Here is a 23,562-nt window from a genome sequence, read left to right as displayed (position 1 = left end):
TTCTCAACTCAAAGTTTTTGAGGTAGCATATTGCTACATTTAGATTTTGTTGCTCCTTTGTTACTTTAGCTTTTATGTAGCCTTTTGTAACTTTTAGCATCTAGCTAGCATTTTGCTGCCTTTAACTAGCCTTTTGTTTCTTGTTACCTTTAAGCATTTCTTAGCTTTATCAACTCAGTTTTTGCTTCTTCGTCAACGTTCAGCTGACAGTCAGCGCTCTGCGTTCACGCTGCCGTTTCACACAAAGTGTATGTTATAGTTTATTTAGTTTAAAATTTATAATAAACTGTTGTCTTTTTGTTCTTTCAGTTAGCCGTCAGCTCTGAGGTGGGCCAACGATGCCGCCCCCAAAGACAGGTCCCGCCCCCGTGACCCCACCAGATGGTGGGTGGGGGTGGGCGGTGGTGCTCGGATCCTTCATCTCCATTGGCTTCTCCTACGCCTTCCCCAAAGCCATCACGGTGTTCTTCAAGGAAATCCAGATCATCTTCGACGCCTCCTACAGTCAGATCGCGTGGATCTCCTCCATCATGCTGGCGGTCATGTACGCCGCAGGTGAGGCGCCGCTTCCGTTGAACCTGCTTTTCATGCGAAAGTGAAACCTTCCAGCTCAAAGGAAGGCAGGAATGTAGGTCAGCTTTTCTTCTGCTGCACCTCTTCCTGAAACCTTTCAGAGTGGATGTTCCAGTCCATGAAGTTAAAGCGCTTTACTGGGAATCTAAATTAAGACTGGATCAAGGTGCCAACGAAGACCATTGAGAAGGGTTCCATACAAAACTAAATTTAAAAAAGATTTGAACCATCGGATGCATTTTAATAAAAAACTTCCAGGAAATAATCATCGGATATAAATAGTTAAATTTCCAAGCCAACCCAATTCAAGATGGCCGCCACAGTCAACCCATTTGATAAAACACAAAAATGGTGATAGTCTGTTTTACAGATATTCAGCTGAAGGTGACGTGGTAGTAGCCGAGAGTCATCTCCAACGAGTATTTATAAGCACTTAGGTCGTGCAAAATCTTTGTTAAAAAGTTTGGTGTGGACGACGGCGAGCGATATGCATTCCTTCAAAGGAAAAGGGTGATCATGCAGTCAAAGCTGAAGGGTCAGAAACAAACAAAAGAGCGTCGAGGCAGAGTTCGGCTGCCTTTTAGCTGTGGGTCTGAGTGAACCGTGTCACTAATAGAAGTCAGTTCTTGGTTTATCGTCTTGATCTCCCGTTTATTTCACCAGAGCCCGGATGTCGTCACGGCGTATTGACCGATGCGTGCGGTGAGCGAGCGAACGCCTCCTTCAAACCAACGTCCCTCATCGGCTCCTCGTTAAACACCCGCTCGGCCGTTCGGCCTCACACCGACGATTCCTTCACTCTGAGTGTTTAACACCTGCCTAGTTCTCCACAGCTGCTCCCGTGCGTGTTGACAGAGCTGGCGTTACCACCGGGCTACCTGATAACACCCACACGTAATAAAGCCGGCACTTCAGACGCCGCAGAAGACCTTTGGTTTATTTCACTGCCGCGTTATTTAAAACACTCGTTGTGAACTGGCGGTCTGCCTTCAGCCTCAGAGCCTGGAGCAGAGCAGAAGTTTTCCAGTTTTTAACTCGTGTCCAGCGTTATCTCCAAAATCCCGTTAAACTGGTTCTCAGCGGTCGCGGATGATCGCAGGGTGACGTCAGGTTGTTGTTGCTCGACTGGCCGTGCAGACGGTTCACTGGAGCGAGGCGTGGGCGCTGGTTGGGGAATTTGGGAAGCTCGGCTGGACTCACGGTGGTGTGATGATGCGTTTAACTCTCGTGTTGTTCTTGGTACAAAATCAGCCACGCATTTAATTTTGTTTGTATTTTTTTATTTATTTTGTATCTTTTTCTGACAAAGCCTAAAATCCTTGTCATTTAAAAAAAAAAATTGGTCAGATTTTTTTCAGACGCTCTCATAACCTCACAGTAACTTTACTCCTTTTTTGTTTCTGAGGGGAAAAATCCACCATATTGAAATTACCTTATAAATGCAACTTTTAATCCCATATTCATCATATCATAAAATCATGAACTCCTCTCAGAAATGTTTCTTTTTACCTCTGTTGCTATACTTTAGTTTTTTTTATGCCTCAAATCGTGCCCTGTCTAGAACAAGGTGTAAGAGATATTTTTTTTGTTATACCGTCTCTCCTCATGTTTTATTCTCTTTTCTCATCTAAGCAAAAATATTATTCTGAGGAAGAATTAAGAAGGTTGCGCTAATTAGCAGCAGCTTTGTGCACTACGTCCATCTTACGGACGACTGTACGTACGTGTTCTCGTTGTATCTCGGTGCAATGATAATGAAGCTGATTCTGATTAGCCCACTAGGTGGTCCTCCGCTTTTATATTGGCGAGCCTCTGAAAATCTCCCCGACAGGTCTCTTCCATTCGCCACGCGAGCAGCGCCTTCGATCGGCCAGATGCCGCAGCGGAGCGGAGTCCCGTCTCTCATCTCGTTTGACAAACTTTGTTTTAGTTTGAAAATAAAGATGGAAAAACACATTTGTATTCTGCTCAAGTCAACATTTAGTAAGAGGAAGTGGTGGTGCAGAGGTTAGAGAAGCGACGGTTTGGCTCCCCGAACTGACAACGTCAAAATGTGAGTGGGAAAGGTGAAGCACCCACACCTGCACTGTGCTCCTGTAGCATTTATATATTGATATATTAGAATATCGGGGTCAGTAGAAGCAATAAACAAAACAGAAACGGGGGTTTTCTACCACAAGTGGAGCTTTAAAAAAAATAGTAGTGCAATAAAAAATGTCCAGATGTTGAGACAGGAGTGAGTCTGAATGAAAACAAGGACTCGTTTTCAGCCACTGGGTCTAAAGGTCCAGTGGGTCTTTACAAAACTCTGGACTGGAATCTTACTAAAAATGGTCAAAACATCATTTGGTGTGTACTAATGAAGGCAAATGTCTTATGCCATAATTTTTGTTGTTGATTTCAAAAGAAAACTGAAATGTGGATTAATATATATATATATATATATATATATATATAGAGACCCCAAAAAAATTCTAATAAAAATAATAATAAAAAAAAACATGTAAATTTGATACATTTTTCAGGCTGAGATAGCTCTAAAAGATTGACTAGTTTACTGCGCAAATTAAAATAAAATGAAATGGTATTTTAAAGCAGATAAATGAGGCGGTTGCTTTTTTCCCTTTAAGAAACGTCCACAGGATTAAGCTGCTTGTTGAGAGTCGGAGGAATCGGTGCCGCTAATCCAGAGACCAGGTTCACCTCGAGTGTGTTGCGTTCACTATCAGTCACTCATCTCTGGTTTTCCGTTACTGCTGGAACATAAACTGGTTTGAAATAAACAGACATGTCTTCAAATTCCATCTGAACCTGATATTCTTGCTTTGCTTTGGTGTTGAGAGCTTTAGATTAGGCAAACGGTCATTATAGGCAAGACCACTCCAAATCTCCATATCTGCTGGTAATTATTTTATTGTTCTTCTAATATTGGACAATTTTTACTTGTCTGGCGGATCAACATGGAGGAGGATGCACGTGGTCTGACAGCAGTGGTGGGCACAGTTCCGCTAATCCGCTAACAGCTAATAGTGGAACTGAGTTTTCGTTTAGCGGATTAGCGTTTTCGGTAAACTTGGAAACCGTTAGCAGAATTACTTTCTGCTAAATTAGGTTTCGCAAACTTTATGTTCGCTAACAAAATTCACAAGCTTGTTCCTGTCTCATGTGGGCGTGTCTCAAAGAGTCTCTTAGCAACGCTACGGGCTGACTATGTGTACAGGTGATGTGACTGGTTGACAGCTTCTAGCGAAAAGAGACGTGCGACGCAGACTGAGGGACCGTTGTCTAAGTGGTTAGCAGTTTAGCGTCAGTGAAACTAATTATTTAGTTAGCCGAGTATGTTAGCAAAGCTAACTTTTTGGTTAGCTGTGCCCACCACTGTTTGACAGCAGGGTTTCCTCTACCATTATACAAGCAGGGCGCCCCGCCCTGTCAACAGAACTGCCTACCGAACAGAACTGCATGCACCGCCACCTCATTGGCACTGACATAGCACTTAGCTAACAGCACGCAATACAAGCGCGCTAGCTAAAAAGCTAAAGGCAGCGTTCACGCTGTTGAAAACTGTCAGTACAAACAGCGCGCAGCTCAGACGTAGCTCCACCCCCCCACCGCTCCTCTGTAGACAAAAATCTTGGACGAGATGAGCGCCCTGCCATGGCACGTTATCTCGGGGAAACACTGACAGTATAGCTGAGCTCACCTGTCACCCTAGTTTCTACTGTGCAGTCCTTTCAAAGTAAACTGCAATGGCAGGAACAGAAGAAAGCTCCGAGTTTTTATTTATTTTATTATTTTTTGGTTGTAGGTTTTGTGCGACAGGTTTTAGGACAGTTAGGAAACAACGTGTCAATGCCAAACACATTTGTAAAATAAAAGAAAGGCATTAAATCTTTAAATTTGTCTGTTTTAACCTTTTTGATAAAGAAGCTTCTGTATTGTGCCATTTCCTTCTAGAATCTAGGTGGTTATATTTAGTTCAGGGTTTTGTCCACCGTGCAGTGAAGTCCACGCTGGTTCTGGCCCCGAGACGATAAGCCTTCTTTTTTTTTTCCAGGGAAGTAATGTGCGGGCTCAGGGGCTTCCTCATCTTGGCCGACTCGAGTCCCGTCGAGCCCCCCGAGAATACTGATGACTGCTGCGGATGCAAATGAGGGGAACTTTCCTCAAGGTCGAGCAAAGATTCATGCGGAGCAAATGAAGTGAGATGGCTCCTCGTCGGCTGTGGGCTTTAAAATGGCTCTGGCAGAAATAAGATACATCCTTTCAAGAGCCCAAAAAATCTCTTCAAATTACACCGCCTGCACTTGAAATTCACTTAAACTTCAGACACGCGCAAGTCGATTTTAACTTAACAAAGTATTTTGTTTCAGAGAAACTCGTCGGTCGTTGGTTTCAAACTGCTGGAAACCGTTTGAAATTCAAAGAATTGTCATCATTTTCAGTGTTAGAGCTCCAAACAGACGAGTTTAGAAAATGCAACGCCCCCAAATCGACTGGTACTGGAAGAGGTTTAAAACGGAAAGTTTTATTTTATTGAGCATTAAAAGTAAAAACGTGCATCGTTTTCTGATGTTACTGCGTTTTGACCAAATATGACTACGCACATGTTTACAGAGTAAAACTAATCAAGCCTGCAACAGACTTCATATTAAAACATATCTGAATATATATATATATATATATATATATTCATGTTGGAAGATAATTATGATGGTACAACCATCAAACATAAAAATACATGAAACTAGACCTTTCAGTGTTTGATGAGATGGTCAGCTCAGACAAAAGATGCAACTTTTTCCTTTTTTTTATGCTTGTTAAAAATGAAGGTGACAGAAAATTTAATTTAACTGCTTTTTGTGCCAACAAAAATATTTTTAACAGAAAATCCTGACGTTTTTGCATTTTCTTTTTATGCATGTTCATAATTTTTTTGTTGTTGTTGTTGTTGGGGGACACTCTTTTTATTTTTAAAATTTTTTTTAGAGTGAGCCAAACCAGCACGGCCCATTAAAGAAAACTAGACATCCTTTGGGAACCTGGAAGTTGAAGCCAGAACTGGACCTTTTCCCAGCGCTCCTGGTTCTCGCCCCCTCCATGTAAACAAACAATGAAAGTGTCATATTTTTTGAAAGAACCTAAAAACTGAAGATGTTAGTCATTAACAATATATTGTTTAACCATAATGTGCCAGCTTTGATGTTGTACTGCCCCCGATGACCAGAAAAGTAGTTAATGCACATTTAAAGTCACCTTTAAAGCAACAATGGAGCCGTTTCACTTTAAGATTACTAGATGTTCTTGGAAAATGAAATAAAGTTAAGCTCATCTACTTCTTTAATACACAGGAGAACAACTATATGAGTAGTGGTGCAGAGTTTAGAGAAGGTAGGACTGTGATCAGAAGGTTGCTGGTTCATCTCCCTGGACGACAACATCAAAATGTGGATGGGAAAGTTGAAACACCCACACCTGCCTCCCATCTCATTTGCACCACTCTGGGCCCTTGAGCAAGGTCCTTAACCCCCACCATCTCCTCCCCCGGGCGCCCATGATGGCAGCTCCACACAGAGGGCTGTGGTAGCTCGGTGGTCTGTGGTGGCGTCAGGAAGGGCGTCCAGCGTAAAAACAATCGCCAAGACTTCGTGTGAGTTAGTTCACTGTGGCCTCTAAAGAAAGGAGCAGCTGAAATTGTATTTTTTAAATTTATATTAACAATAACCTTTAGGTTTGGTTGCTTATAAGCTGAAAAACATTTCCTAAAACACAAATATGTGGAAACAAGTTATGAAGATTGTAAATCATTGCTCATTATGTACGTTCATTTGACACACAAACAGGAAGTGATGTTCTCTGCTATCATTAGGTTTACCTCGGCGTGCTGCACCAACCAGGTCAAACCTTCGTATAGTCACTTCCCTCGATCTTAAAACATTAAACACACAATGTTTCTGTTGTTTTTGTTCGTTTCAGGCCCCATCAGCAGCATTCTGGTCAACACATATGGCTGCAGGCCCATTGTCATGATGGGGGGCTGCCTTTGCTCCACCGGCATGATCTTAGCTTCTTTTTGCACCAACGTGTTGCAGCTTTACATCTGCATAGGAGTCATCGGAGGTACGTCGGTTTGATTCCACATAAATCCATTTTACAGTTGATGAGATTAGTTTACCCGACGTAACTGTTAAACTGGTTCAGCAGGAAATATGTTTTATAATCAAACTGTTGCACTGCACCTTATTTTTAAATTGTGTATCGTCTTTTTAATTTCCAGCTTTATACCAAGGCGCGCACACTTAAACGGATTGGTTCCTTGAACAAACGTGAAATCCCCCCTGATGTGTTTACTGGCTGGTTTACACGTTTTAGCTAATACTAATGAAGATAGAGTACAGCTAGATAATATTTAGCTAATGAGCAATGAAAGCAAAATATAGCTACATCAAAGGAGAGAGCTCTATATTAGTGGCTAATTAACAAAAGAGCTGGAGTTTAGCAACACAGCGTTAGCGATTGACTGAAAGTAGCTAAATAACAATTAAGATGGCATATAGATGCATAATAATGGCTAAGTAGCTATTAAGGACTATATCAGCATGATATTATTTCTCTACCAATGAAGACAAAGTATTTCTACTTTATATTGTCTAATTAGCAATAAAGACAGTGTGCAGCTACAGATATGAGTTAATTATGATGAAGACAATATATCTACATATTACTGGCTAATTAGAAAAAAGACATATTATGGAAACATATTATTGGTTAGTTAACAATTAAAAAACATGATTTTAGCCAATGAAGACGTCGTATGGCTACAGAGTATAGCTGCATGATATTAGGTAAATATCGATGAAGACAAAGCATATCTATCTAGTATTTGATAAGTAGCAATAAAGATGGAGTGTAGCTCCATTATATTAACCTATTGTAATGAAGTTGGAGTATAGCTGTGTCATATAACTCATTATTAATGGAAAGGATTATAGTTGCATATTAGCAGATTAGGACTGAAGACTGGGTACAGCTACACATTAGCCAATTAGTAATAAATTCAGGGTTGCATTGACGGGTACATTTTAAACTTTAAATTAAAGTATTGTTTTGTCTTTGCTACTCCTACAGCCTTTATGTTTTAGTTTTGTTATCCATCAGGCTAAACTTTCACTTTGGGGATTCCAGAAATTTTAAAAGAACAAACCAACTGGGTCTGTTCTGTAGGTGAAGATGTGCTGTCCATCTGGGGGACTTTATAAACTCAAAACTGTGTAGTGTGACGTTCAGAGCTTTAAACTACCCGAGTATTGATCGTATTTAAATCATCCAAGGGTTCAGTTTGGCTGAACTTTGCTTATTTTTTCATACTTATTTGAGAAATTACCAAATAGGTTCTTATGTTTTGACATAGCTCTTTATGTCTAATACACTCCTTTTATCTTAGGTCTTGGACTGGCCTTCAACCTGCAGCCAGCGCTCACCATGATAGGCAAATATTTCTTCAAGAAGCGGCCCATTGCTAATGGACTAGCAATGGCAGGCAGCCCAGTCTTCCTCAGTACCCTGGCTCCCCTTAACCAGTACCTCTTTAATCAGTTTGGATGGAGGGGCAGCTTCCTCATCCTGGGGGGCCTCCTCCTGAACTGCTGTGTGGCTGGTTCCCTCATGAGGCCCCTAGGACCACCACCTGGCAAAGTCAAGAAGGATGAAGCTTTGGCAGCCATTACCACGACTGAAAAGCGCAGTGCCTGGCAGTTAATCAACAAGTACCTGGACCTGACGCTTTTCAAACATCGCGGCTTCTTAATTTACTTGTCAGGCAACTGTATCATGTTCCTGGGCTTCTTTGCACCCATTGTCTTCCTGACAGCCTACGCAAAGGACATGGGCGTGGACGAATACTCCGCCGCCTTCTTGCTCTCAATCCTAGCATTTGTTGACATGTTCGCCAGGCCCTCCATGGGGCTTCTGGCTAACTCACGCTGGGTCCGACCCAGGATCCAGTACTTCTTCAGTTTTGCTGTTTTGTACAATGGTGTGTGCCACATTCTCTGCCCACTAGTTGAAGACTACACCGGCTTGGTGGTGTATTCCGTATTCTTTGGCTTTGCCTTTGGGATGGTCAGCTGTGTACTGTTTGAGACACTGATGGACCTGGTTGGAGCTCAGAGGTTCTCCAGTGCTGTTGGACTCACCACCATTGTCGAGTGCTGCCCAGTTCTCATTGGGCCACCGTTAGCTGGTACAGTCTCATTTTTTGGCACTACTACCCATACATTTGACGCTAGTAGTTTCAGATTCTCAACAAGACCTCAAAAGCAAAATGTCACATTTTAAAACTCTGATTTGTCTTTCAGGAAAACTGGTCGATATCACAAAAAATTACAAGTACATGTATTTCTGCTGTGGAGGCGTTGTGATTCTGGCCAGCATTTGGCTCTTCATCGGGAACTTCATTAACTACAGACTCCTGGATCGCGAGCGCAAGAAAGCAGAGATGTACAAACGGACTGAGGTGGAAGATCCTGACCAAGTTCAGGACGGCAAGGAGGCGGATGGTGCGCCTCAGACCTCGGAGGAGCTGGTCGACAAAAGTCCAAAAGACGAGGAGGCCATGCAGAAGGAAACCAACATCTAAAATGTTCTTCTTTATGTCCACCACTGCAACCGTTCAACATCTTCAGCTGCGATCAAAACTGAGCTCCAAGCCAAGAGGTGCCTCTCACGATTCAAAACCAACTGTTGGGCTCCACCAGACTTCTCTTACAACCGTCCAACCGGGAGTTGTACTGATGGAAGCTTTGAGGTACAGTTTCTGTTTATTAAGCTGCATTAGCTATGACTACAACTGAAATGTTATTGACATTCAGCTTATATTGGACGTATTGTAGCGACAACTTCATGGGAACGTAACGGTTGAGCTGTTTTATACCTTAGAATCTGGAAAGTTTGGCCTCCAAACCACTGAGTTTTAGACATTAATGAGTTTGATCAACAAAAACGTTTGCCCCGTAGCAAAATAGTTTAGCTTGTTTGACTGAAGAAAAAGAAAAAAGAAAATTGTCTAATGTCTTACTAGATCAAGAAAAATGTTAAAAAGGCAGCTCGTTAAGAATGCATGTTTATAAAATGTGAAAAGTTTGGGGCTCGGAAACTAAATCCAAGTTACAGAGAAGAAAATTTCACTGAAAGGAAACGCTTCCGATAAATTCACTCTCAATGACTTGGTTATACTTTGCTTTTCTTTACAGTCAACTTTACTCGATTCCGTATCTTCCAAACATTCCAAGTGAACTTTTTCCCAACTTTTCTCACAACTCACTAGGTTAATATCAAAGGTCAGATTAGAAAGTGGAACCTTAGATGGAGTTTCTTGGTGGTTAGAAAAACATTTCAGTAACTAAATGGTAACTAGGGCTGAATTCCATATTCTAACAATACTCCTACAACAAATTTTTGACCCCTAATTTATTTTCACAAGGGGTAGGACCTCAAATATTCCTTTACAAAATGGGACACCGATTCCATAATCTGCTCAACTGTCACTCTTTCCTTTATGCTGTGCAGCCAGTAATCTAGCCATCAGTCGTTACCGTTAGGTAAATATGCCCGTATGTGTTACCTGACTAGTTAACTAGCTTTAAACAGAGTTACATCGTTTTGTTTTATGCTCGTTAAAAATCAATACTAAATATGTAATATGAGGAGAACGTCAAGCTTGACTTTACAGTGGTTGTTTTGAGAAATAAACAAAATTGCGAGTTAGTTTTTGGCAAGTGCAGTCAATATCCTTTTCTTTGAAGTGCTTTCTTGAGGAATCTCTGAAGGCCCTTTTCCCTTCCCTCTGCATCGTAAAAGCATAACTGGGACATCTTTACCCCTTGGCTTTAACTTTCAAAACAAAAGGGTAGGGGTAATGAAGTCGGCCATTTCTCAATTAATATAGCCTCTTCAATTTCACTGAACTTCTAATGAACTCAGCAACTTTTCCCTAAAAATTACCAACGCTTCTGTAGTCACAGTTAATTCTAAAGGACAACGGTCACTATAACTACACCTTGAAGTCTTTTAGTCTTGCTTGTCCTTCAAAACAATTTCCTTTGGCACAGATATGATTATTGAGTAACTTGATCTTTGCTTACTGACACACACAGTAAAGTGCTCAGGCGGAGTGGCGAAAACACAATTAACCTACACGTGTTGCATCCAGGAATGTATGGCTGTTTCGCAACGACTGCAATGTCAGTCAAGTAGATAATGGTGTTGGCCGTACGAGCATACTGCTCGTTCCGTACCTGCAGGGTCTGGCACCCTTTAGGCCTGGATACATGCCGTCATTCTGTGCAGAACTGAGTCGTACGGTTATATCCCCTCCAGCAACAAGTTAGCCCATGGTTGTTGTAGCTGTCCCTTGAGATCTAATAGATTGGCACTGGGGTTGAGGTGATGTTCGAGCTGATCCAACACATGTTCACTTAGGTAAAGACTGGAGGATCTACATAGTGTAGGCAGTCCACTTGTGCTACTTGTGGATGGACATTGCTATGGTGATGAAATGTACCAGGGTGCCATCTGAGTAGGGGTGACTGAAACCTTCATTGTTTAAAGGTGTCCTCGCGTACCCATTGGCACCCACTGGTTCCAACATTAGGTCAATGGAATTTCTCTAATGCCCTTTTGGTTGAATGGAAGGTTGAATGAATTCTGGGCAATTCACAATTTGACCCCCTGACCTCGTGCTAATCAAAAATGGGACCACTATTAATCTTTGTCAAGTGTTGGTAATGCTGTCTAAAGACTCTACCAGGCATCTTTGTGTCCGCTGAACATTACTCACTGTTTAACTTGATTGTTAGACACTCTACCAACTGGCTGGCAACACGATTGCTCTTATGATGCCACCATTTATATCCTCTGGTGCTTATACTAGATATTCCAGCTCCTTGAAAAGTAAATACCTTCCATACCCATCGCTGGTCTGCCTATAGACCATTCTGCATCCAACTTGTTCCTAACTCGTCAATGAAAGTATTTTGATAATGGAAAACCCTTGAAAGAAAAGTACGTAAAAGCTGCCAAAGTTTAGTCAAATTGAGTTTTATTTTTAATCACACAATATGATGCTGTTTTCACAGTTTACAGGTAGTAAGAGGTTCTGATGAGTGTAAAATCCTATTATTTATTTAAAATTGGAGATGCTACCCAATCCAAGGAAAGGAAATGTTGGGTGTGTCCATCGCTGTGATCACTTTTTTAAAAAAGTTATACTTCAGCAAATTGGAAAGCTTCATACTATGCTGTGGTATATCCGGCACCCTACCACCATAAATTAAGAACAGATGTACTCACAGCTGGTGCCGCTGGTGCCCGTGTTTTATGCTGCCCGCCTGAGCACTCTAAAGCTGTGCCATAAAACCTGCGCAAACTTTTGATCGAGTCATAAACTGCCACACTAAATGTCTTGGGTTCAATAGTCTCCCTCGCACACGGAGTATGCTGAAGGAAAAGTGAAACGACTACACTTTCACCCGGATACTGACATAAAACTGAATGAATTTAATTAAGGTTGAATGTAATTTCCTCTGTGGGCCTTAACAAGGTATTAATGACCAAAACCCATCTGCATAATAGTGGCTGTCTACACCTAGAGGCCATGGGCAGTCCTCTCTCTTACACTTTAATGCAAATATAGAGGGAAAGGTTTCCACGGGCGGTCCATTCTGTCATGCACTGCCTTAAACCAGGACGCAGCGTAATGAATACAGGGGAGCTGTACGGTTCAAACTTGACAGAACCGTATGAAGCGGATAAACTTTTAGGTAAACGTGAAGTATTTTTTTATTTTGCTGTGACGTTTAAAACTCATAAAATAATCTGTTCCTGTCTGTATCTGAATGTTAAAGCTTTAGGCAACTGTTCTGTAAACGTATTCTCAAATTAACTGACTCACTAACCAGTTACGCTCGACGACGACATGCGGCTAATTTATTAACGCTAGTCAAACTACATGTACTGTAAAGTGTGCGCTTGATGATGAAAGATGGCTGTGATTTGTAATTGTCAACATTGTTCAGGTTTCGGCTCATTTCTTGTTGGTTTTTAAGGTATACAATTGATGTGCGTTGAAACAGTTTGTGATTTTGAAACATAGCCCTAAGAGCAAATGCTGTGAGATACGAATTTTAACTAATTTTAATTAGAAATGAAGCGTAACGATCGAAGCAGCCATGAATAAATATAATATAAGGGGATTGCTTCATTTTGCTTTTGAGAATTGTAAAAGTAAACTTGTACTTTTCGTCTGTATCCAAGAGTCTAGATAACGCTGCTAACAGAAGAGACTCTGCGGTGTGATTTTTGTGTTAAATCGTTGAAATGCTGGGTATTAAGAACAACTGTTCTACTAGTTTTTATTTTTTATTTTTTTATTTTTGGTAAAGCAAACAAAAAATACAAACATTAGTTTCTTTAAGTTTGCTTTGTAGCCTTAATCTGGTCTCATTCCTATTTCTTCTTTGAGTGAATCCTAGTTTAAGGTAAAGGGATAGTTTGGTCATTTAAGATAGGGTTTCTGTGGAAAAGTTTTGCACAGTTAATATCTTACCTGTTATAGATGGCTCTTTGGCTGACCTTATTTTGAGAATTAGACTGGATATATGAGCTAACGGCTAGTCTAAGCAGGGTAAACAATGGAATGGCCATTGGCAATGCTATGCAAGATTTGTTGCCACCATCTTGCTAGGTGCTACGTACGTCCACCTGTACCGTTTACATATCAAAGCCACACCTTTTTGTGTGCTGTTAGCTGTCATCAGTCCAAAAATGCACAAAAATAGCATTTTAAAAATTTCAATAAATATATAACGTGCATTTTGTAAAAAAAGAAGACGAGTCTATGAGATTCCCACTAAGTCCGGTCAAGAGAAGCAAAACATCGACCCAGCACGCCACCAGTGCTGTAATAAAACCAACAAGTGCCAGACCAGCACAGAACTGCACTTTATGCCTTTTGCATGTCTGCTTAGTCTGACCCAAGCTCTAATGCCAATGTTTGTAGTTTGTTTTACTTAAACCAATAGCTTAAAGTTATTATATTGTCTTTTTCCTCCATAATTCTGGAAATATTGAGCCTCGTATATTATGAACTTTAGTATTTAAACAAATATAACTGAGCTTTAATTTAGCCCAAACACTAATTCACTATTCTTCAGCGTATATATTTTATCCATGTAGTAGATTAGACAACTTGGTAGGCTAATGTGTAGTATGTAAATAAAAAGAAGTACTATTGATAAGGCTACGGTGGCTCGGTGGTGCTGCGGTCTTGTACTAATGAGGCGGCAAGTTTGAGCCCAAGTTGCATCAGTTAGGATGTTCTGAGTAAAACAAATGCCAAATATTTTCTTCAAGTTCGCTCGCTGTAGTGACTCGTACAGAAGGAAGGAGCCTAAAGAAAAACAACATAACCTGGTATAATAGTTTAATAAAATAAAAGACAAATGTTTGACAATCTTTAAAGTTCAGGTTTTGATCATTATAACCGTTCATGGTGAACCTGTAAGCTTTTTGGCCGAGTTTAGGTTCTTTACTCAGATATTTGTAGTCTGCTGCCGTTTTATGTCTTCGAGATGGTGGCACAGATACTCGCCTTGTTAACGTGTGCAGATTTTTACCTTGTCTAGTCTCAGCACGACTCTGCTCTAATTCGACCCGGCCTCAGTGGTTTTCCATATAATGGAGGGTTGACATAGCACCGCCTCTGGAAACGTACCACCAACGAGTAAATAAAATCAATAAAATCACCTGTTTCCAAAACCTGAACCTGCGCCAGGTCGACCCGGGTAGTTCCGAGTCAGCCCATATAAAAAGGTTCTCTGGTCTCTAGACGGTGTTCTGGCTGGTTCCTACGCAGCCTTGAAAAGTAGGGATGATTATGAAAAATTGTTTTTAGTGTTTACCAAGTCCGGACGAGTGTTGCCAGAAGAATCCAGCCTCTGTTCCCCATTCCAAATCTGAGATTGAAAATCTAAATTTCTTCAAAAAGTTACTGAAGCAAGCAGCGTGGATATAAAAGAACAAAGTAGTCCCAACAATGTCCACGTTTGGTTCGATAATAAATAAAGATTTGAAAGAGATTACATTGTGTCTAATGCAAACAGTGTTTTATAGACCCTTATGCTGCCTTCAGTTTAACATCACAGGCCTGTCGCGATAAACAATAAATCAAGTAATCGCATGATAAATGAAAATCATCAACCTCGTTTTCATTTATCAGCTTTATTATTTCTACTCGACACTGGATGACAAAAGGCTCAACTCCGGTGCTCCTCACTGACCCCTCCCCTTTCTCTTTAAAATCCATTTTAACCGTCCAAAACCGCGTTTTTGGCTCGTTAAAAGCAGCTAAGCTGAGAAGCTAAGCTACGAGCTAAGCTAACAGGCCGACCTCGGGGAAAAAACCTCCGTCTTGTCGAAGCTCCAAAATTCACGGTCGAAACCCGTGCCTTCGTCTAAAAAGTTGTTTTTCTCTGCAAAAAGAAGCTCAGAACTTGTTTACTGATGTTTTTATTAAAAGCTTTGTGTGAAAAATGCTAAAGAGCTTAAACCACACCGAGCGTCCGCCATTTTGAGAACCAAAAAACAGGAACGAGAGACAGCCCATGTCACGTCAAGGGGCCTCACTCCCATTTTTCTTAAAGAGACACGCTGCTTGCTCCCTCACTATCCATCATTCAGACAGTCTTATACTGCCATCCAGTGGTCAACAAATATACTACACGCAAAAATAACCAGCATTTCTTCTTAAGTTTGACAATAATTACTAATTACTGTCAAATTTCAAACGATCTTATCGTTTATCACAATCATTTCTGAGACAATTAATCGCCCAGAAAAACTTATCGTGACAGGCCTAATTGAACATATTCTGCACAGGAAGTGCTACAGCTAGACTATTAGCACAGAGAACAACAAACAACTAATGTGAAACTGACGGTGAAGTAAACGTCTAAATTAAGAGATTTTCATGAAGTGCTAAAATTAAAACAATTCACTTTGGTATTGATCTCACTGGAACCAGCCGTTAGCTCATTAATCTGGTCAGGATTAAATTCAAAATACTTCTACAACAGGTAAAATACTATTTCCACAGAACTTTGCTTAAACTGTCCAAAGTTTCCTTCAAGACTCAGACGTGTACAAAGTGTTTAGTCCAGAACAACTACAGGCTAGTGAAGGTGGTATTTTATAAAGTTCTCATGTTCGTATATTTGTTGAATGAACGGACAGAGGAGCTATATTTTCATTCTGGTTGTTTAGGAGTGAAACTGCCTGCTGTACAATCACTTTTACCTAAAAACACTGCCCCCTCCTGGTGCCACACCACCCAAACCAGAGCTGTTTGTTGATGTCCAAACTGGGTTTCTGCTCTGAGATGCATCGAGATGTTTGGTTCTTCTTTCCTTTCATGAGGTTTTATTGACTCGATGTAAAAAAATAGTATTACGTTATATGAAAACGGAACAGAATGTAACTTTGAAAAATGAAGAATACCAATCAAATGGGGTACTTGTTCATTTTTCTCTTGTAGAGTGTGTAAAAAAACATCTGTTAGAAATAAAATTCAATGTGTTGATCACGAATAACAGTGATTCAGCTGCAACAGAACAAATGTTTGTGGGACAAATATAATGCTAAGTCTTGTTTTGTTTTTTTCTGTGTAGCATTTTGCTCTGTTAGTTTTAAAAAAAGAAAGAAATTTCATAAAAATATCAAGAAGCGAATTAATACCATGAACATGTAGCCTTTTGAATGTGACCAATTTATTTTTGTATGTATATTAAAAAAAACAAATGATTATTTTGCTGTGAATTGACGAAGAGATTATATTTAATTTACTAGAAATTATATTCCCCTGTAAAAAAATGATTGAAAAATGCTCATTTTATGAAGATTTGTTGAAGGATTGGATCATCTCTGTGCCTTAGTGTGTGATACCTGAACACGAGCGGCGGCACATCAGGTCTAAAGTCTATCTTATAGCTTCTGCTGTTTGGATGTTTTCAAAACACACGTTTTAATTTACCATTAAACCACAAAAAACACCACTGTCCAGAATGTCTGCTAATATTTATTCCCAATAAAAATAATTCCTGTATATTGTGTTGCCATAGCTGCGTAAACGTGGTTTATTTCTGCGTACGAACACGTTTGTTTTGATGCACTTCGTCCCGGCCGTCTGCTCAGTTCCACCCTTCCATTAGCAGATGTGCGTTTTCATCAGGGTAAAGATATTTGGTATTTAACCATTTCCACCCCCACAGTGTGTCCGTCCTTCCTCTACCTCTGCAGCTATCGTGTCAGATTGAGATAAAGAACCACGCGGGCACAGAGAACTGACTCATGGTTTTGTAACTCCAGCATGAAGACATCACGTATTACTCAAGCCAAATAAAGTAAATATCCATATGAACCAGTCATGTTTCACTCTTTTTTGTTCTGTGTGTTTCTTAGCACATACTGTGTTTGACACCATTGTTTTGATTATTAGACATGGAAACATGACAGTTTTATTACAAGTATTTATATTTCCAAGTTTCTCCTGACTACTAGCAGTTCAAATTTGTCCTCCTTGGAGAATATTTGTAAACCTGAATATCTCCCACCCACAGCATACTGCTGAACTAACTCCTTTTGCTCTCTACAGAGGACATTTAGGGCTTTTCAATTATACCAAATGTGATGGGGTGGGCTTTGGTACCGTTCTCTTTCTCATGAATAAAGTTGGACGTGGATTATATTTTTCCTGTTAGTCAGGAAGTTAAGCTTTAGCCACAACAGATAAAATCTAAAAAAAAAACTAAAAAAAACTGCATAATTGGAAGAAGGTAAAATATATCAACTAGTAATTGTTGCTATTACATTCTATAAAGAGTATGCCATAAACAGTTTTATTATAATTGGGCCTTTAATGTATTTAGATGTTTTTAAGTAAAATCAAGAAAAAAGTTAAATAATTTGATTTGTGCATTTTTATATGAATAAAAAAAAAATCCTGACTGCGTGCATCATATTAGTATAAAATAAGCCTGTTTCCATGTTTTTCAGCGGTTTTTTGCTTTTGAAGAAAATTAACCAATCAGAATCCTCTGATTGCGGTCTCTGGGTAAATTTGAAGAATTCTCGGCCAATCAAAACCTAAGCCTAAATTTGAATTTCCGTTTAATCAACCAATCAGATTTGGCGTTGAAGCCAGTGGCGGTTCGCTTTTAAGTTTCGGCACAGATAATTAGCATTTGACTACAGGTGGAGGTGATTTAGTATTACAACTAAATACTAATTTAGTTTTTTTTTTTTTTTAACTTAACCGTGTATTATTATTTAAAGACTAACGTTCACTAAACTTAAAAAAAAAACAAGGCGGGTCAACAACCAAACTAGCTAGCCGTTTAGCTAGCAGCTAGCCTTCATGAAAACTTACGGATAAACAAGAACAAGTTCATCCAGAAGGAAATAAAACCTGAGTCCATCTTCAAACTAACTTCAATGGTGAGTACAACTGATAATTTATTTAAACTTTGACTGGCTTTACTGAAGTTTGCTTCAAACCTACAATATAAAGAATTCCTGCTTTTCCCCCCTCACTAAATAACATTTTCTGCAAGACTGGTCTCATCTACATGTGTCACTTTGATAAATAAAGAACACTAAATGAATATATGAATATATATATATATATATATATATATTCATATATATATATATATATATATATATTCTTTATTGGAAAAACAAAACATCATATGACATGGCATACAATAACATAAATTCACATTTGACAATAAAACTGAGCAGAAATTATGATGAAAATAAAAAGAACATGAACAGTTGAAGGAAGAACAAAACATAAAATATTACAAATGCAAGAGGAATTACAATTCTTGAAATAAGCTATTAATATACTGGTATAAAAACTGGGCTTTTGGAAGGTTGCAGTGTTAAGCACTTCCTTAAATAAAATTATTTCACTTTAAAAAATGTTGAATATGGGGATAATTTTCAGGAAACTACATTTGTGAATAGAAGCTTTGGCCAGAAGGATTAAATTGTTATTACCATAATTTAAGTTTTTATTCCCTGTTAATGGACCACATTTTATTATAGCAAAATTTTAGAACTGGAATAAAACTCATAGATAAAATCCAACGCTGAAAATCTTTCCAAAAAACATTAAAGAAATTGAAATTTAAAAAAAGTGTTCTGCTGTCTCAATATGTGAATTACAGAATGCACATGAATTGATATTTATATTAAATTTGCAAAAAGTGATTACAAGGATCAATTTCATACATAATTTAGAAATTGAGTTTTTTGTGGTAGTGGAAAAGAAAGATAATTGGTTCTGATTTTTTTTATTTTTTTTTTAGAGAGATATTCTCAGTCTATATATTTAACAGACGCTTGATGGCAGGAAGCTGCCGAGGGTTCAAAATGCTGACTTCCTGCAGAACAGGAAGTCAGAGTTGCTGAACAGGAAGTCCATGCGTACTCAGGGTGAGTTCACGGAGTTCACCTCAGAGTTTGGTCACATGTGCAAGTCTGTACACATCACTTTGTTCAGTACACATTTAATACAAAGTAAAATTTTAAATACAAAACTTCTGAATAGATTGGGGATTTGGGTGTCGGGTGGGTGAACAAGTATTTTCTCATCTTTGCTGTTGCCACCGGCTCTAGTGAAGTAGCATGTAAGTTTGAACGTACAGACATTTATTAATGTATTACTCTCAGGACACACACAGTATAACATTTAGCGTTGCCTCTGATTAACTGGTTCAGACTTTACTTTCGTAGCTTCAAAGTTAGTAAATTACCATCTGAAAATGGGCACCGGACTCTTCACACTCAGCACGTAGCTGCAGGAGGGCGGAGCAGCTGCCTTCGTAAGACTTCAGTTGCCAGATGCTACCAGACAAAATTAACAGTTTATTTTTTTATTGTAGTTTCGCAAGACATTTTTTATAATTTCACATGAAATATATTACATTTTTTTTTTGTCTTGAGATCTGGTTACACCCCTCGTGTACACCTTGGTAAGAAGGCTTCCATTAGACCCCCCAGCTCAAAGAAGAACCCCCCCTAAATTCAGACCTTCGTCAAACCCAACAGTGGACTTATTCTGGTTCTCAGTAAAACTCTTTATCTAAGATGTTGAGAAATACAATCAGACGGCCATTTTGTTGTTGTGGTGCATAAACAAGTTAAGTTTTGCATTTTACATCGGATTATTTAAGTGTGTTCTTTCTTATTTATTCATATTATTTATATTTAAAAGGACAGGTTAGGTAGTAAAACATTCGTTAGGTGGCGAAAATGACAAATGTGGAGGCTGCGTTGACTTTGGTGTCAATTTTATTTTAAAGAAGCAAAATTTAGCTGTGAATTTTAGAAAATATTATGATTTTTATTCCACAGTTAGCCTTTTTTTCATTCCCGTTGACCTTTGACCTCACCACGTCATTACAACACATTGATTTGACAAGATATTTTACTGAAGGTGAACATCTGACAAGTTTTGATTTTTTTTTTTTATGACTTAAATCTTTAATGATGGCAGTGCAAATCCACCAGATTGGTGTTTTTTCAGGTGTTAAGAACAGATTTGAACTTTAAAAAGTCTCGCCGCCTAATGTAATTTTAATTTTATTGAACTGCATTTATTATATTTTTTCCCCTTGACTTCATCAAGAAGCTCTTGTTCAAAAACAGAGCTGATAAAAACATTTAGGATTTCTGTTTGCTCTGCTGTTCCTTTATCTCAGTGAACATATCAGACGTGGATGCTGCCAGTTGGCTCAGGTCCAGTGAATGCCGGGTCGGTACCGCCTGCCTGGTATCGCAGAACGTGCACCGAGGCGGCAGCAGCAGAAAACCTAACCTGAAACGGAGCTGCTCTCTCAGCATCAGTCTGCTATCATGCTGCACGCGGCTGCTGTGCGCACCAAACCAATAGACGGCGGCCCGGAGGCGTTCTGACCCAAACTGGACCTCAAACCGGTAACGGCCGAGAGCTACAAGCTGCTCCCGTGTCTCAACACGGCACACATTAACCTTCGCTCCGTTATGTTTCTGTGGAGATCTCCCACTTTGAAGCGCTTCCGTTTAACCTTCATTTAACTTTTGCGTCACGCGTTCCCCGGCGCTGCCGTTTGACAGCGGAAGCCTTTAGAAGTCGGGAAAAGGCCCGCGGCTATAAACGGCACATCAGCACATCTGTCTGCTCCGGCGCCGAGCCGCAGAGTGAAGACCTCGATGTTCGCTCCTCTTCAAGCGTCCTGGACGCAGTTCACTGCTTCAGCCCTTCGATGGTAAATGTGTAAAATCCAGATCAGAAAAAAAGACAAGATAATAAACGAGCAGAATAAATTTGTTTGTTTCTATTTTCTCACGTGGATATTTAACATTCCTTCAAAGATCATTTATGAGCAAAGACTATGTTACCTGTTCCTGATAGCTCTTTAAAAAGGCCATGTTGAGTATATTTTAGATGTCAGGTGGAGTTCAAGTATCTGGGTGTCTTGTTTTTGAGCGATGGTAGGACAGAGTGGGAGATGGATTGATGCAGTGAGGAAAATCAGTATTTGAACACCTGTGAACATCATTGTTAATATTTGGACCAGTAGTCTTTGTTTGCAGTGACAGAGGTCAAAGGTTTCCTGTAGTTCTTCACCAGGTTCACTGCAGCAGAGAGTTTGGTCCATTCCTCCACAGATCTTCTCTAGATCAGCAGGTTTCTGGGCTGTCGCTGAGAAACACGGAGTTTGAGCTCCCTCCAAGGATTTTCTATAGTGTTCAGGTCTGGAGACTGGCTGGGCCACTCCAGAACCTTGATATGTTCTTACGGAGCCACTCCTTGGTTCTCCTGGCTGTGTGCTTCAGGTCATTGTCATGTTGGAAGAACCAGCCACGACCCATCTTCAATTCTCTGAGGGAAGGAGGTTGTTCCACAACATCTCAACACATGGCCCCGGTCATCCTCTCCTTAATTCAGTGCAGTCGTCCTGTCCCATGAGCAGAAAAACACCCCCAAAGCATGATGCTTCCACCCCCATGCTTCACAGCAGGGATGGTGTTTTTGGGATGGTACTCATCATTCTTCGTCCTCCAAACACAGCGAGTGGAATTAAGACCAAAAAGTTCTATTTTGGTCTCATCTGACCACAGAACTTTCTCCCATTCTCTGGATCATCAAATGGTCCTGGTCAAACTTCAGACGGGTCTGGACGTGTGCTGGTTTAAGCAGGGGAACCTTCGTGCCATGCATGATTTTAAACTATGACGTCTTAGTGTATTACCCACAGTAACCATGGAAACAGTGGTGCCAGCTCTCTTCAGGTCATGGACCAGCTCCTCCGTGTAGTTCTGGGCTGAGTCCTCACCTTTCTTAGGATCATTGATACACCACAAGGTGAGATCTTGCATGGAGCCCCAGTCCGAGGGAGATTGACAGTCATGTTTAGCTTCTTCCATTTTCTAATAATTGCTCCAACAGTTGATCTTTTCTCACCAAGCTGCTTGGCAATTGCCTCGTAGTCCTTTCCAGCCTTGTGGAGGTCTACAATTTAGTCTCTGGTGTCTTTGGACAGCTCTTTGGTCTTAGCCATGTTAGTAGTTGGAGTCTTACTGATGGTGTGGGGTGGACCGGTGTCTTCATGCAGCTAACGACCTCAAACAGCTGCTTCTAATTTAGAATAATAAGTGCAGGTGGACCAACAGGTCTTTGAAGACCAGAACTGTTGCTGACTGGCAGGTGTTCAAATACTTATTTGCAGCAGTGACACACAAATAAATTATTATAAAATCATACATTGTGATTTCCAGATTTATTTTTTAGATTATGTCTCTCACAGTGGACATGAGATGAAAAGTTCAGACCCCTCCATGATTTCTAAGTGGGAGAACTTGCAAAGTTACAGGGTGTTCAAATACTTATTTTCCTCACTGTAGAAGGGAGCCTCATCCTCAGTAATAAGGGTGTTGTTTCGGTCGATCCTAGTGAAGAAAGAGTTGAGTCGAAAGCTACACCTCTGGATTTACTTGTCTGTCTACGTTCCAACCGTAACCTGTGCTCGTGAGGTTTGGATCATGACAACAAGAACCAGATCCTGGATCCAAGCGGCTAAAATGAGTTTGTTTTGTAGTGTTGCCTGACTCAGCCTTAGAGATCGGAGGAGGAGCTCCATCATCCGGGGGGAGCTCGGAGTAGAGCCACTGCTCCTCTGCATCGAAAGGAGTCAGCTGAGGTGGTTCATCTAATATGGACTCCTCCCTTTGGAGATTTTCCAGGCACGTCCCACTGGGAAAAGATCCCGGGGCAGACCCACTCACTGGAGGGTTTGTGTATCTTCTTTGGCCTGGGAACCTCTTGGGATCCCCCAGGAGAAGCTGGGAGTGTTGCTGGGAAGAGGCTTGTCTGGACTCCTGGACCTGTTGTCTCCGTGACCCGCCCACGGATGAGCATTAGAAGATGGAGATGGAGTTTTCTCTTGTGCAAAATATGAAAAACGAGTATCCCAAATGTCAAATACAAACTTTGTTTAAGCCGTCTGCATCTAAGAAGCGGTTTAACTTTTCACTGCGTCTTCAAACGCATCATCGCTGCCTCCGTTTATCTGCGACTGGTTTGGACTTTAACCACGTTTTGATTCGGATTCGTTTTGGATGAACTCCGGTTAACCGCCGAGACCGGTTCGGCTTTTTCACACGGAGGGCTATCATCGTCCGGGGTTTAGAAAGTTTTATAGAAGCGAGCTCCTCGTCGTAAAGAGCACTTTAGACTCAAAACGTTGTCGTCTTGAAGAAAGCTCCGTTGGACCGTGCCACGTGGTGATTCAGAGACTAAAGGAGACCGTTAGCTATGCAGCTAACGTGCTAACGGAAAAGATGACACTTGGAGGAAGTGACTGGATTTATGATTAGTCTGAGGATGGA

General features: G+C 40.4%; 1 protein-coding gene across 1 annotated transcript; it reads left to right on the top strand.

Annotated features, from left to right (window-relative positions):
• The first annotated feature begins 338 nt into the window (after positions 1-338).
• zgc:165507 (uncharacterized protein LOC561188 homolog) lies at positions 339-9,257 on the top strand. Its single transcript, XM_037696261.1, has 4 exons — positions 339-555; positions 6,550-6,693; positions 8,018-8,815; positions 8,931-9,257. Exons 1-4 carry the CDS (start codon positions 339-341, stop codon positions 9,209-9,211), a joined length of 1,440 nt encoding a protein of 479 aa, XP_037552189.1. The 3' UTR covers positions 9,212-9,257.
• Positions 9,258-23,562: the final 14,305 nt, after the last annotated feature.

Source organism: Nematolebias whitei, chromosome 22 (genome assembly GCF_014905685.2).
Source record: "Nematolebias whitei isolate Nwh7 chromosome 22, NemWhi1, whole genome shotgun sequence".
In the NCBI taxonomy this organism is placed as follows: domain Eukaryota; kingdom Metazoa; phylum Chordata; class Actinopteri; order Cyprinodontiformes; family Rivulidae; genus Nematolebias; species Nematolebias whitei.
Note: the sequence above shows the minus strand (reverse complement) of the source record. Positions and strands in the feature narration are given on the sequence as shown.

Coding starts and splice junctions, on each gene's coding strand:
- zgc:165507 (XM_037696261.1), top strand. CDS start 339: ATGCCGCCCCCAAAGACAGGTCCCGCCCCCGTGACCCCACCAGATGGT. Junction 6,694..8,017: donor CTGCATAGGAGTCATCGGAG/GTACGTCGGTTT, acceptor CTTTTATCTTAG/GTCTTGGACTGGCCTTCAAC. Junction 8,816..8,930: donor CATTGGGCCACCGTTAGCTG/GTACAGTCTCAT, acceptor TTTGTCTTTCAG/GAAAACTGGTCGATATCACA.